The following is a 14,900-nucleotide window of genomic DNA, read 5'->3' on the forward strand; positions in this document are numbered from 1 at the left end:
AGCCTCATATAGGCTGCCAACCTGCAGTTGGTCATTTCCAAATACGTGCAAAAAATAACCCTCAACTGCAAAACAAAACTGTCACCAAAGGTGCTGAATTTGTTAATATCAACTGGGAAAATATCCAGATACTTGCACATATGCATGCAAGCTTTAGCATGCATTTAGAATGAATCATGTATTGCATAGCATGAAAAATTAATAGAAGTAAGATATGATCTTGTTAGAAAACATTGAAAATCAAATAAAGTTTTTCAGATCAGACATGGCTCTCACTGAAACCTTTTAGAAATACTGTGTGTTTCTCAAACGTAGACAGTGCTGTTCTATGCTACCTTCAAAACTGCTCTTGAAGTTTTTAAAATAATTTACTGGCCACAGTAAGAACATCTTTTTTTCATGGAGTACTTACTGTCTAATATGAAAGCCTTTAGAAGAAATTGGAAGAGAAAAGAAACATACAAAGACCATTCAATTTTTATTTTCTGTGCTAAAGCTGGAACAGCCTTCTTTTGTTTATTTTTTCCACCATACCATATTTGTCAGAGATTTTTGCATTACATTATAATGTATTACAAAGCTTGCATTTCCAAAACAAAGATACAGCTCTCTCTTTTCTTGGAATTCTAAAAGAATGACTAAATATTTAGATGGAGTAGTTCACACATAGTTCTTTTCCTAGTTATTCTTGCCTATCTTTTGCAAAGTAGGAGCATTACCAAACGTTGTTCACATATTATACGGGCACCTCTCTGGACCCAGACCACCAGCAGAGCTTCTCTCACTTCCCTTAGCTTCAGTCCCTTCTGTCACACCAAATTCCATGCCTTCGAAGGACAGATGGAAGGACTCAGGCAGTGAGATTGCTACTGCAGCAAAGACATCTCCCATGGATCCATCTCATGTTGGCAAAAGAGCCTGTTAGCCAGCCCAGGTTACCACAGAGGGCTGTGCTTCTTCTGGGAGTTCTGGCGACACCACTCTGCTGGGTAGGGCTTTTGTGTGCCCCTGTCCCTAATCTTGCTCAGCCACCAGAGTGGAGAGAATGTCCTGGAATGTGGGACACAGAAATTACCATGTCTAGTAAGGACTCCAGTTTCTGTCTCTTCAAATGATTAATCTAAAATGCTAATAAAGAAGATCTAAGATTATGTCTCTTCTAGATATTTTTTTCCTTCCTTCCCTCCCTCCCTCCCTCCCATTACATCCATGGGACATAGCAGCAGTCTCAACCGCCAGCTAGCTGTGTTTCTCTCATGAGCTCACTCCAGCTTGTTCCTACTCTCAGTGAAATTGTCTAGCAGTGAGACCCATATATTAAGCAAAAATTACACAAAGTAACAGTTTGTTGCCAGCTCCTGGATGTCCTGCCTCCCAATTTAATTGAATATCTCCCTTCTTATAAGACACAATTCATAGCAAAATCTGGCTCACCTTTCTGCCTTCAGCTTCAACTTTCTCTGCAGTTCACATATAAATCCTTAAATAAGTGCTTGCATTTGGGATTTTTTTTTACATGTCGTTCCCCTACAGACACAACACACATATCATAGGAGGTAAAGATGACAAAACCCTAGGAGGTTGTCTGAAGCAATCTATGATGGAGAATTGTCCCCCATTGTACATCTTTGATCAGAGTAATTTTAAATGCTTCAAGTAATAAAAAGCTAAACAATTTAATCTATAAGCAGCTCTGACCTGGACTCAACTTTGCTTCGTTTCATCCACTATTTCAGCCATTCTAGAGCCAACACTACCATTTACAAAATCTTCTTTAATATTTGTATATTTAAATATATGCACGGTAGCATCTAAGATCAGTTTCTTTAAACATGCTGATAAATTTGGATTAATTCCAGTACTTCTCAGTCACTGACTATGTACAGAGCAGAACTCTTCAGGGAATTAAGGAAAAATTGCCATTTAAATAATAAAAATAATCATATAGCTAATACATGCATTTTCTATCAGGGTAGTTTAAAATATCACAGTTACTTCTAGGAGCTGTATCAGAGAGCAGAGGCTGGCATCCATTTCCACTTTTTCTTTGAAGTCTGAAATGAGATCTTGTTTTGTACAGAGTATCCTAATTTCTATGTAGCTGTGTAAGAACAAGCAACAAATTATCTCGGATTTTTGAGGCACTGAATGACATTCAAAGCTTTTGAATGAAAAAAAAAATCCAAACCAACAGTAATACAAAGGGTTTCCAGATAGCATAAGTAAGATTGAATGCAGTTTACTCATCTGTAAGAAGTTTATTTCAGAAAGATTTTTCATGTTTCTATTGGATCCTGATAGTTTGGTTATAAAGCTATATTAAGAGAAAACCTAAATCACTTGAGGCAGTGTTTTCACTGGGCAATAAATAATGCCTAATGACAGATCATTGGTATTTTGAGAAATCAAAGGTATTTTGCACGAATCAAAGTTATTTTGATATCTGCACTGTTTAGATAGCATTTGCCTAATTTTTACATAGCTTATACTACTTTTGCTAAAACTACTAGAAAACCAGTACACACTGGTCTCTCAATGAAGACCAACATTGACAAAGATGTATAAACTTAGAACAAGAAGTGACATATTTTTTACATACCCGGTGACTTTGAAATTATGTTTTAGGTGCAATGGCATGACAACTAATTCACTTATATGCACTGTGTTACCTATTCATTTACTTACATTTCTGTGCAAAATTACTGAAATATCTCATTAGAGAGATCTCTGTTGCTTTATCATCATTGACTTTGTTCTCCCTCCCCATCTTTCCATTTGGGTGATCTGATTAGCTCAGATAACCTACGGTCTTTTTCATAGGTTTAGGTAAATAGATCTTACACAGATCTGTCCAAAATCCTGCCAAGGAATATACATTGCTAATACCCAGAGCAATGTCCTGTACAAAAGAAGAACCAACATGAAAGACATATTAATCTTTAGCCTTGTAACTCAAATACCTTCCTTGATAAAGGCTATTACAGTGATTTGCCAGAGAGAAGTGAGTTGTCTGAGCACATGGATTTGTTCAGACTGGTTTTATTTGCTTTTCTTTAGAAATGTGACAGATCATGTTGAGCAAGACATTTGCATCTAATCTGCCCAGAGGTACTATTAAGGACATATTCTAAAACCCAAAAATACAATATAGTCTCTTGTAGCAGTGTTGACAGGAAGGTGACAAGACTAGTCACACAAAATTACCTACCTTTTTTTAAGTAAGAATTTTTTTTCCCAAACAATTACTACTAGTTTTAGGTAAATAAACAAATATATTTTCTGTAACAATCTTAAAAATCTGTACCTTGTAAATCTATATTTTTCTTCCTATAACTAAAATAAGCTGTAAAATGTTGAAAGAGAGGCAAAGGCTGGGACAACATGCTCAAGAACAATATTTGTTTCTCTGCTGCACCTCCTTGAAAATGTTCTACTCTCAAATTACCGATGAAAGCAACCGAGGCACTGAATTTTTGTAGTGCTAATTAAGATAGATGGGAACAGCATCGTCAACTGGTACAAGCTCCCTCTGCATCATTTAAGCACACTTATAAGGAGGTAGATTTAACTTCAGACTGGCTTGTCTACTCAGCAAGCTGCCTCCTCATCCTAACTGGGTGTAAGAGCTTGCAAGTTGGATCAGTGAAGACAGTAACCTATGTTGGGTGGGAGTGTTGATCTGCTTGAGAGTGGGAAGGCTCTGCAGAAGGATCTGGACAGGCTGAATCGATGGTTTGAGGCCAGTGGTGTGAGGTCCAGCAAGGCCCAGGAAGTGTTACAGGCTGCGGCAGAGTGGCAGGAAAGCTGCCCTGTGGAAAAGGACCTAGACCAGTAGACAGTCAGTGGAAAGCCAGCTAGCAGTGTGCCCAGGTGGCCAAGGAGTCCAAGGGCATCCTGGCCTGTATCAGCAATAGTGTGGCCAGCAGGACCAGGGCTGTGGTTGTCCTCCTGTGCTCAGCACTGGTGAGGCCACACCTTGAATCTTGTGTTCAGTTCTGGGCCCCTCACCACAAGAACAACATTGAGGTGCTGGAGCGTGTCCAGAGAAGGGCTGTGGAGCTGAGGAAGGGTCTGGAGCACAAGTCCTGTAAGGAGAAGCTGTGGGAGCTGGGGGTGTTTAACCTGGAGAAAAGCAGGCTCAGGGGACACCTTATCACTCTCTACAGCTGCCTGAAAGGAGGGTGAAACCAGGTGGGGGTCAGTCTCTTCTCCCAGGTAACAAGTGACAGGACAGGAGGAAGTGGCCTCAAATTGTGTCAGGGGAGGTTTAGATTAGGTGTTAGGAAAAATTTCTTCACTGAAGGGGTTGTTAAGCTCTGGAACAGTCTGACCAGAGAAGTGATTTTATCACTGTCCCTGGAGCTATTTAAAAGACCTGTAGATGTGGCACTCAGGGACATGGTCCAGTGGTGGAGTTGGCAGTGCTGGGTTTACGGATGGACTCAATAGCCTAAAAGGTCTTTTCCAACCTAAACAATTCTATTATTCTTTTCTTTTATTCTCCTCTTTCTTCTTAATATTCTACAATTCCTGTTTCTCCATCTAACTGCTAGAAGCATTCAGTACCTAATTTCCATTTCAATGCAGCCAAGAATAGGTTTGTCTACAGTATTTTAATGTAAAAGGAATATACATGGTGTTTTACTTTGTTCTGGACATGTAAGATTTGTTTATATAGTGTAAGCATGAAAGCAAATAACTTTGCATGCTCATTCCTACAAGTCACTCAAATCCATTACAATAGTTTTTCCAAAACAGTCTGTTAAGTCTAACCACAAAACCATTAAGCACAGCAGTAGGTCTGTTTCAAATTAGTGCAGCAGGTGGGCACATCACAAACAGCAGTGTGGCATTTCCCAAAGGGGAGTATCGTTGTCATGAAATAATAACAGAACTACTGCATAGCTCAAGGAGGTAAAAATGGAAGCAGATATTTGCACAAGTCCCACACCTGGAAATTGAGTCACCTGCTGTGACAGAAGCCATCATTAGGCTGCTAAGGTAATTGTCTGAAATTCAGAAAATACCTTTCTTCGTGGGCTGTAGCCAGGACACTTCCCTAAAAGCTAGTTTAGTTTCCTCAGTGCTGTGAAGTATGAGAAGCCTTTTTGTATTGAGAAATATTTTGTATCGTGAATCACCAGTTTCTTTTGAGCAAGTCTTTTTTTTTTTTTTTTTTTTTTTTTTTTTTTTTTGTTTAGAAAAACATTCACTTTTAGTTTTGGGGGTTTTGTTCAGCTTTTCTCCAAGAAAACATGAATGCAGCAGCATCTTGCAGAGACAGAAGTTTACAGCCTAAGGTGCTGAAAGAACCTCTCATTACCACACGTTCACACAAAATCTGTCCTTTCCACTTTGAACAATCTGAGGACCAAAATCAAGAGCTGAAGAAACAGAAGGAAGGGGGTTGGGAGTGCCAGGAGCTTGTCCCTGCCCAGATCACAACCCAGTCCCAGCAGAGGAATGGAGAGGCCAGGGCTGGACCTTCCAGGGTGCAAATATGGTTCTTCATAAGGCAAATCTGTTAATGGTGTCTGCAGCCCAGGCTGGTGTGGAGATATCTGACATTCAAATGCCTCCCACAGCAGCTCTCGCTCTTCAGAGATGCTCAGCATCACTCTGTGTCTCTCTCCTCAGCCTGGCAGCATTTTCTCAGTGCTGAAATTAATTCAAGCACAGTAGGGTACTGTTGGGAAGAAGAGAGGAAGAACCTGGCTGACCTTAGGCTGTGGCAAGGAATTGTTCAGGCATTGGCATGCAGGAAGCCACTGCCCAGAACTGGAGTCTGGGAAGAAATGTTTTGGAGAGATCACCACATCCAGCTGGAGGAAGGACTGTGTAGGTCATGGCTTAGCTCCCAACTCAGTCAAAAACAGACACAAATTTGCTAAACCTGCCAGCTTAGCAGCCTCATTGACTTAGACCTCAAAACACAATGTCTCCATAATGTAACCCTCCTCTTCCTGCCACCGTCCATGGCCTGAACTTCATTACTGGACCTCTAGGTTCTTCTGTAGGCTTGTTTTATAGGAACTTGGGGCCTCATTTAGAGAAATCTCAGCTGGCTCACCTTCACTTAAATCACTTAAAGATTTCCTTCTTTAAGTGTAAAGCATTGAGATATTCAGTTGAGGAAACATATCAAAGAAGCATCGTTATTAGAGTGAAAACTACATCCATCACAGGTGGATTTACTGTGGCACTTGCTGATTTTCAATTGTGCAACCTTAATTTCCCTTCCTAAAGAGTTCTGGTTTGGGCAGTTTCCAGCAATGAGGCCTGTATTGTTGTCTAGACCACAGTCTGCCCTAAATTAATTTTTAAAGAGGTTTGGGGGTTTTCAGTGTACATGATGTTGCATACTTTGGAAATACTTGAGCATGACACACTTTTTACAAGTTTATTGAAGTTTTTTTTAATCATACTCTCCCTGTGACCCTGAGATAATATCTTTGTCACATGTCCTTTTCCATACTTTTTAGGAGACCCTGAAAGCTTTTGACCGGGATGTAAATGAGTTTGTGGACTATATGTTTGGACCTCGAGGTAAGCTGCTCCACTTACAGCCCTTTAAAGAAATAATACTTCTACAGGTTACCACCCAAAAAAACTTCTAATAAATTTTCTGAGTAAATTCTTATTGAAAAATGTAAACTAGGCAGAATCACATTATTTTCAGGAACACACCATTATTGCAGGAAATCTATCAGTGCAATTATTTGTGATTCCTTTGTTTCTGAGAATATCAAATTCAATTTTACATCCTAACATGGAATAAAAAACCTGAAAGTTTGGATCTTTATGAAAGTGGAAGATCTGGTTTGGGACTGATTGCCATTCATAATCTAGTTTGTTTGGTCCAGCTACTTATTGCCTAATTCAGAAGGATGCTTGGAGCAAAAGCAGCCTGCAGGATCACATCCAAAATTCCAATAAACCAATAGACTGGGTGGGAGAACAGATACATCTTTTGACTTCCTATTATTGCTTTCTGGAACAGTTTGGACAAGAGTATCTTAAATAATTGTAGCTTGGAGGTGCCTCATGCTTTGTTAGGATTGAAAAAAGTAAGTAAAAAAAACCCCAAGCCTAAAATAGGACTGCAGGCAAGGATGACGCATCAAAGTTAGGGCTAAGAGAGCCAAGCAAATACAAGAAAGGGATGAGACAGGAGCTTAGACAGGACACAGTCTTCAGAGTAGGTCCCTGCAAGGCCACCTTGCTGTTCATAGGGCTGGGTTTAACTTCAGGAATTGCCTTGCAAACTTTTACCATGGTTAAATCCAGAACTGCTGCTCATGTGGGTGGACATATGCTTATGGATTCTCAGTTTGTTGCAGTAATGTTCTCTATGTCACAGAAGTTCTTGCTTAATTGGAAGGAAAAGGGAAAATGTAGTGTTCTTAAACCCAAGAAATTCTTACTTTTCTTAGCTGGCTGGATGGCTACAAATTTTTTTCCATCATCTATACAGTAGATGTGAAGTTTGAAAGAATGATTTCCAGCGAAGAAACACTGAACAGCTTGGGAATTGCAGCAGAAGTGGTTAACGTAGAATAGGTTTTATTAATGGCTTCTACAATAGTACATTTTAATGTTAACAAAGAAATGTGATCAGAAGAATAAAAGCACTACTTTTTGGGGTTTTGGTGTTTTGTTTTTGGTTTTTTTTTTTCCCAAATGGACATGATGTTCTCTTTCATTCCTCTTTCCTTGTTGGTCCAGACAAATTATCTGAAGGAATAAACTATAGTTGATCCAATTCTGAATAGCACAGAGATCCCTTTGGGCTTTTAGAAAGCACTTCCATTAAACAAGTATTATTTGTATTGCTTGCCAAGTACATCACCATCTTCCTCCAGACATCAATGCTGAAGTTTGTCCATGCCTCTTCACTCTGATCTTTAATTTAACTGTGGTATAATGACACAGTACCATGCATTTCCTGAATAGCATAGCTCCCTCCAGTGTGTTTATCCACATAAATAATTCACATAAATAATTCACAATAAACCGCAATCGATTTTAAATCAAATGACCCCACAGATGAATATCTAATGAATTTGAGGGCTTCCCCCAAACATCTGAACCCACAAATTATTCCTCTTCTTTCTCTCTACTGATTTCCATCCACAGTACATGTTTCATTCAGCAGTAAGATGGATTAAAAGGATAGGTAACAGCACTCTATTATTTTAAAAACCAATCCCCTATTTATTGTTTATATTTTAGATAGTAACTCCTGAAATAATTGTATCACTATGCAGGTCTTTATCATCATTACCAGATGTGTCTGAGGGCACTAGAAAGCCATGCTCTGTTTCCCAGAGGCAATCTCTGCCGCATTGGGAGTACTGGGTTAACACAAGCTGCAGTACTGCCCGACTAGAATGAGGGACAGACTATCAGAGACCTGAATTTGATTTTTATAGATCAGCGTATTTTGTACCTTCATTCACTGGTATCAGCTGGGCTTTGTAGATAAATTTACCATTTACCTCCATGTTTGCTTTTGAACTAGCAGAACAAGTCCTTTGGATCAGGGAACAGTAGCCATATACCTACCCATTGGTTGCGTCTCTTAATAAGGGCTGGTCTTTCAATTTGGTGTTGGTCCATATGTTTCTTAGGCTCAAGGCAAATTGAGAACACGTGAAATAGCAATTTTCTCCTGTAAGAGATCATTTTTCCACCCTTCATCTGCAGAGTATTGTTTGGTGTTATGCAAAAATAAGTAATATTGAATTGCAGGAGCTAAATCTACTTAACTGGCTGTTTGTTTTATCTGTGAAAGAAACAGAGGTGGTCAAGAAGAGATGTATTTTATTTAAACTTTGATAAAGTAATAAGCACTTTTCCTTAGTAGACTACGATGAGTAGCAAGGTACTGGTGCAAACCCATCTACCCTCTGCACCTAAAAAGGCCTGAATCTACCCAGACACTAACTGGCCAAAGCTATACAGAAACTTGAATCAAAATGTTTCTAAACCTCATTGATAAAAGCCTGATACCTTTAAAGAGCCTGGGAGGCTTGCCACTCATTTCAAACGAGCCAAGATTTCACCCCAAGGGTTTGGCACATCATGGCCAGAGACCGTGAATGAGCTCATTCACTGAGCGATCAGAGCTTGTGGGTCCCTGCTCCTTCCCCTGCTGTAGTCCAGTGCTTTCCCACTGTGACTTTATTCACTGCTTTGGTCTCAATTTCAGATGCTATCCTACTTCAATACTGTAAAAATAATCCTTTCTCCTACTGACAGTGTACCTTTATAGAACTTGAACACGGAGATTTAACTGCTGGTCAACAGAAATACATTTCATCTCTCATTCTTCTGATAACTTCTTTTGAAATACATTCCCTTTCCTCCCCCTTCTTGACACATAAAAACCTCCCTCTGCTTGTCATTCAGGGATAAGTGGAAGTGAAAACAAAGCAGTCACGTTCCTTGGCTGCCCTTTATAAACCCACTTTCTGCCAGAAACTGTCTTACTCTTCAAGGCATTGAGGTCGTGGTGGAAAATATTCAGGAAGGGTACACGTTTTAACTATTTCTCTTGAAACCGGAATAGTGTAGAACTTAAAAATACTTGACATGCTGACCTGAACAAGCACATGAGTTCTGCTTTTGTGTGGATCAGCCCACATGCTTGTGGCCACTCACAGCAGAATGAAAACTTTCTGAGGGCATACTGGGGCAGAATTTACTCTGTGTAGTTTAATTTGTATTCTGAACTCTTCTGGATACTTTTCCTCTTTGAGCAAACATGCAGTTTTGTTATCTACTGATGCCAGTTTGCCTTTGTGCATGTAACCTTTATGCACCAAGTGTTGCAATCCTCGGATGGGAGACCTTTCCTTAGATAGCAGTCTTGCTGACATGACTGCTTTCTACATCTTCGTTCAGGATACCAATTAAATAAATTAAATCCTTATTATCCTAAAACACACACTCCTAAGACATCAACACTTACACATGCAACCTTTACCTGTCCTGTAACTCCTGTGTTGTGTTGAGAGCCTATAAGGGAGCAGAATCACCTCTAAAACATTCATTCCAGTGCTTCAGACATGGCTTGTAAGCTTTAAGAGATTGTTGGAAGTGTTTCCTTCTCACACTGAGGTGATCCTAAATAAGCATTGAGATCTAAAGACAGACAACAGGCGTTCTAGCTTGGTAATGCACAACAAAGCAAGGCTTCTCTAAAAGGAAGGATTGTGCTGTTGTTATTGCTTTAATCCTACACCTCTCTACTCTTAGAGGTTTTTGGGAGCCCAAAAGGGAGAGCCAAAAGCAGGAGAGCATTGGACTTCTATGTTAGTGGGGGTCTGGTTGAAAGTCTTTCCCACAAGACAAAAAGCTAACATCCCTTGTGGGGTCCAAATTCAACAGATCACTGTTACAGCCACTGCGATGGATAAGCTGAAGAAAAATGTAATTAGAAAGAAAGCTGATGTTCAAAGCCTGGCTCATACACAAGTTACTCTAACATACTTAAAATTTCACTTTACATATACCTGTATGCATGTATTTCTGAGGAAGGAACTGTTGGAAAGAATACAGTACAGCAAAATTGCAATTAATTACTAAACACTTGGGCACATTTGCTTTGTGCATCATCCATTGCCCCGTCTTTTCCAAATTCAACACAGGCAGAAAAATAGTAGAATGTTTTTTTCATACACTATGAATAGCTTTTCTTTTATGATTTTTAATGTAATCTTGGCCTTTGTAAAAGAATAAACTAAGTAATTTAAAACATTTTCCAAGAGCCAAAACGTCTTTCCAAGAACAGAAAGAACTGTTTTCTGTGTGACCTTCACAACAACTCCTCACTGACTTCTTTATTCACTTACTTCATAAGTAATTCTAAAATCTAGCCGTGATGCCCCCTTGTTCTTTCCATAGGTAAGTGTCTGAAGAATGTTGCTATGGAAAATTAACTCTAGGTTTTGCTCCATCTTGGAAAAAGGAAAAAGAAAAGAAAGCACACCCCTTTCGCTCATGACATCATGAGTTGCTCATATGACAACAAAGCCGTGCCTCCCGCTTGGCATCTGGGATGAGGCTTTGCTCATATACACTGAACTATCTGATTACTGCCAATGGGATTACTTGTGTGAACAGGGCAAGCAGGATTTGACCTCAATATTTCATTTCAGGACCAGGCAAGTGCGACAGAAACTGTGAGAAAGCAAGGCCTCGCCCAGCCAAAGATCTTTGATAACCATCAAAGTAAACATTTGCTGCTTGATTTTCATATTTAATGTTTTGGAAAAGTCCTCCCCTCGTATGAACGTTTTCTAGCCAATGTTGTATACCTTCCTACCTGTATGGCAAGTGCAGAATTAAAATAACACATGAGCTGTGGCAACATTACCTGCATATTTTGTGTTTAATACTATCTGCAAACTGTCCTTTGAGCAGATTAAGATAGGATTTAAAGAAATACTAAATTAAAACATTAAATTAAATTTTTAAAAGCATATAAGAATGGGTTTTCCCCCTTCATGTTCTCTTTACTGTTAAAATGGGGTGATTTAGGTGACCTTACATTATTAGAGAATTCCATGCAGTTTTCAGCCCACATTCTCTGAGGCTTATCATGCAGTTTTGGTGAGTTGAAAGCAATGGATAGCTCTTGTGAGGAGAGAATGGCTGATTCCATCTCACACTTTTAGCAATTTTTTTCATGATGTGTTCTGCCTTATTTTAGCAATACTTTACCATATCTTAATTTCCTGCTCTGTGTGTTTCTTTTTTAGATCCCAGGGTTAGAGGATGGTTCCTTTTGGACTCTTACCTTCCCACATTTTTCCTTACTGGAGCATATCTACTCTGCATATGGCTGGGCAACAAGTTCATGAAGAACAGGCCTCCTTTCTCTCTCAGGGCTCACCTCATCGTGTATAACCTGGGCATCACACTGCTCTCCTTCTACATGCTCATAGAGGTAAGTGCTCTTCCATGCAGCACAGCTGAGAAAGGTGACCAAGATACAGTTTCTAGCAGAAATACCTTAGTGACAGGTGGTTTTGCTAGAAAAGTTAAAATCAACAGAAAAATAAATTTAATGTATTAAAAAAAGAGTCCCTTCTCATCTTAGATCTTGGCATGTTTTGGCTGTCCTTCCTGAGCTACAGTCCACACCTGGGGACAGGTCTTGTCTGCCAGGACCACGTCCACAGGCATAAATTTGAGTCTGCAACAGTCACTCAGCTCAAACATGCCTGTATCTTGTTCTTCAGCATGCATGAAAGTGCCATAGATTGGGTTTTATTCATATGACTGTCCGTGGAATGATTTTTCCATGCCCATGCTTAAATATGAACAGATTTTTAGATGAGAGTAAGTACTGATTTATTTATGGTATTGGCAATTCAGTGTTATTTTTCTGCTCTTGTGACTAAGAAGCTTTCCTCATATAGTCAGACAGTAAAAGACCGATGTTAAAAACTTACCACTTCATCCAAAAGCAAGGGCTGTGGGGCTTGGAGGCTGAATATGGTCACACAGATTATTTCCCAAGTACTTATCAGGAAGGAACATGCTCATATAATTCAGGATCCATTTAGAACCAGAAGAGAGATTTGAATGCATCTGATGATTTTGCAACAGCAGAGGATTCAAACAGTGCCCCTCAGCAGACATGTGTGGTTTTGCCTCTGCAGAGGGAAACAGAAGCCACAAGTCACTATTTGGATATTATTTGTGAGCTGCCCATTTTCAGTCTTTTGATAGTTGAGGTACTTTTAATATTATGGTGTTAACACTCATGACTTGAAGCCCTTAAAAATAAACACTAGAAGACAAAACCCACAAAAGTTTTTGTTGGTTGGACAAGAAACTTTTCAGAAGCTGAACAGGACCCCCAAAGATTTCAAGTTTTAAATTAATTTGAGCTGAATACCAAGTGACTGGCCTGGTCAAATGGCTGAGGAGCAGTTTAGGTTTGTGCCTTTGTGCAAAGGACTGATTGTGTTATTCAGAGCTTTGTCCTGGTCAATGCTCTAGCTGGCTTCAGAGGCTGCTGTGGGTGTCTGGGAGTGCAGGATAAGGTTTAGAGCAAAGGAGAAACCAGAACAATTGCTGGAAAGTTTGATGACTCCACAATGATTGTCCTCCAGAATTTAAATTAGCACTTTGATGTTTAAACCCGCATTTTGCTTGAAGGTATACAGATAACTGGCTGCAGTTGCAGGACTCAGCAAAAAGGATTTACTGAATAGAAAACAATACCGATGCTCCCTTTCCCTACCAGTCTGATTTGGCCTGCCACAAGTAAATAAATGGAAGAACAAAGAAAATTTTAGCAGGTCTCATTTGCATGAATGAAGCAAATTTGGTTTTAACCACCTTCACATCCTGGTAGGAACTGTATTTAGCCACCTCCTGTTCAGCTGCCTTCCTGCTCCATCCTTCCTGAGGCTAACTTTGCTGCAGACAGTCACTGAGTTGCATTAGTCCTTGGATTAGTCCCTTGAGACCCTGATTCTGAGGCTAGAGGCTGCTGATTTACACCTCCCAGATTGCAGCTGGGCATGGCTGGCAGTGCCAGCTCACAACCCCACATTCTGCAAATTTGGGAACCCAGGGAACATGATGGCTGATCTGCACTGCCAGCTGTTCTACTGCAGATTTCACTCTTTGCTCTGGACTGTCAGCCAGGCTGGTTTTATGCTGTACGAAACACACTTCCATAATACTGGCTCTGTATTTTCTCTTAGTCTGCTTGCCTGGCTCCTATCACAGCTTCTCCTGTGAAGGAGCAGAATGGAAGTTAAGACTTGCAGTCCTGCCTGAGGCAGCCTGCATATCCCTGCTGAAGAAAAAACAGGCAAATGGGAGAGCAGAAATCATCTTCAGCACCAAATAAAGTCATGGTGATTCAATATTTCAAAATGTCTAATTTCCAAAGCTTCTATACCCCCTATGCTCCCTGTCTTTTGTGGAGAGTAAGCTCTTTAAGGCAAGAGTTACCTGTATTTAGCACATTCTGCATGGTGGTTCCTTATGTAAACACAGCTGATCCTTCTAGTGACTGTGATTCAGGATCAATTCCTGGTTAGACACATCTATAACAGTTGTTTTATTCCTCCATCCTCTCACTGTGTCTAAACCCCTCTGGTCTCTGTATCAGAGATAAGTCACAAAATAATAAGCTCTACAATAGAAATAAAACACATTCCTCCCCTATACACACACAACCCACCAAAAAAACCCCCATAACCAATCATCATTCTTCGTTTTGTTTATAAGGTGCCACACAGCATTTCTTGCAATAGCTCCAGAATGTAGGAGTTTCTTCTTAGGCATTCAAAAGAAAAAAAAATCTCGCTCACAAGGAAGGGTGTATCTCCAAATACAGCCTGTCCCACATGATGGATTAAATGAGAAACATGGTAAAACTGCTGATGGAGGTACCTGTGATTTCACTTCTTCATCTCCTCACCCTCACCTCCTGACTAGTTATAGCTGGCACTTCATGACAGTTGATTTCCACCTCAAGGCAAGAAGATGAAGGTTGTAGCAAAGAGTCATAACAAAAGGGCTGTTTTTAAATCTCCAAGGGCAGATTCCTCTTTTGAGCCAGAGCTCCATGCATTGCACTGTGGGCATGAACTATCTGGGAGCCAATTTTATCTCTGAGCTTTGAGGTCAACCAATCCGCAAAGTACTTGGAGGAACAGCTGCAGGACAAATCTAAGATGTGCCATTAGCATAAGGTCAGATACCCCTACCATCCCCAAAAGACAAGGTCTAAAGATAAACAGCTCTGCCCAGCTGCCCTCATCCTACTGAGATGTCTCAAAATTTTTGAGTCAACAAAGAGTTAGGTGCCTCTGAAGGCCTCCCAGAAGGGCAGCTCATAAGACTTTAATTCATACTTGTGAGTTAGG

General features: G+C 40.1%; 1 protein-coding gene across 3 annotated transcripts in view; it reads left to right on the forward strand.

Annotated features, from left to right (window-relative positions):
* Nucleotides 1-14,900, forward strand: part of ELOVL2 (ELOVL fatty acid elongase 2) — a 47,551-nt gene that overhangs the window by 17,954 nt on the left and 14,697 nt on the right. For 2 of the 3 annotated variants that reach the window (XM_032115565.1, XM_032115546.1), the window contains 2 exons: nt 6,483-6,546; nt 11,766-11,953. In XM_032115565.1, coding sequence (XP_031971456.1) covers nt 6,483-6,546; nt 11,766-11,953 — 252 coding nt within the window. Of the gene's footprint in view, nt 1-6,482; nt 6,547-10,908; nt 11,129-11,765; nt 11,954-14,900 lie in introns of those variants that run through there. The other variant, XM_032115556.1, reaches the window with a different exon arrangement.

This window comes from Corvus moneduloides, chromosome 1, assembly GCF_009650955.1.
Source record: "Corvus moneduloides isolate bCorMon1 chromosome 1, bCorMon1.pri, whole genome shotgun sequence".
NCBI lineage: Eukaryota > Metazoa > Chordata > Aves > Passeriformes > Corvidae > Corvus > Corvus moneduloides.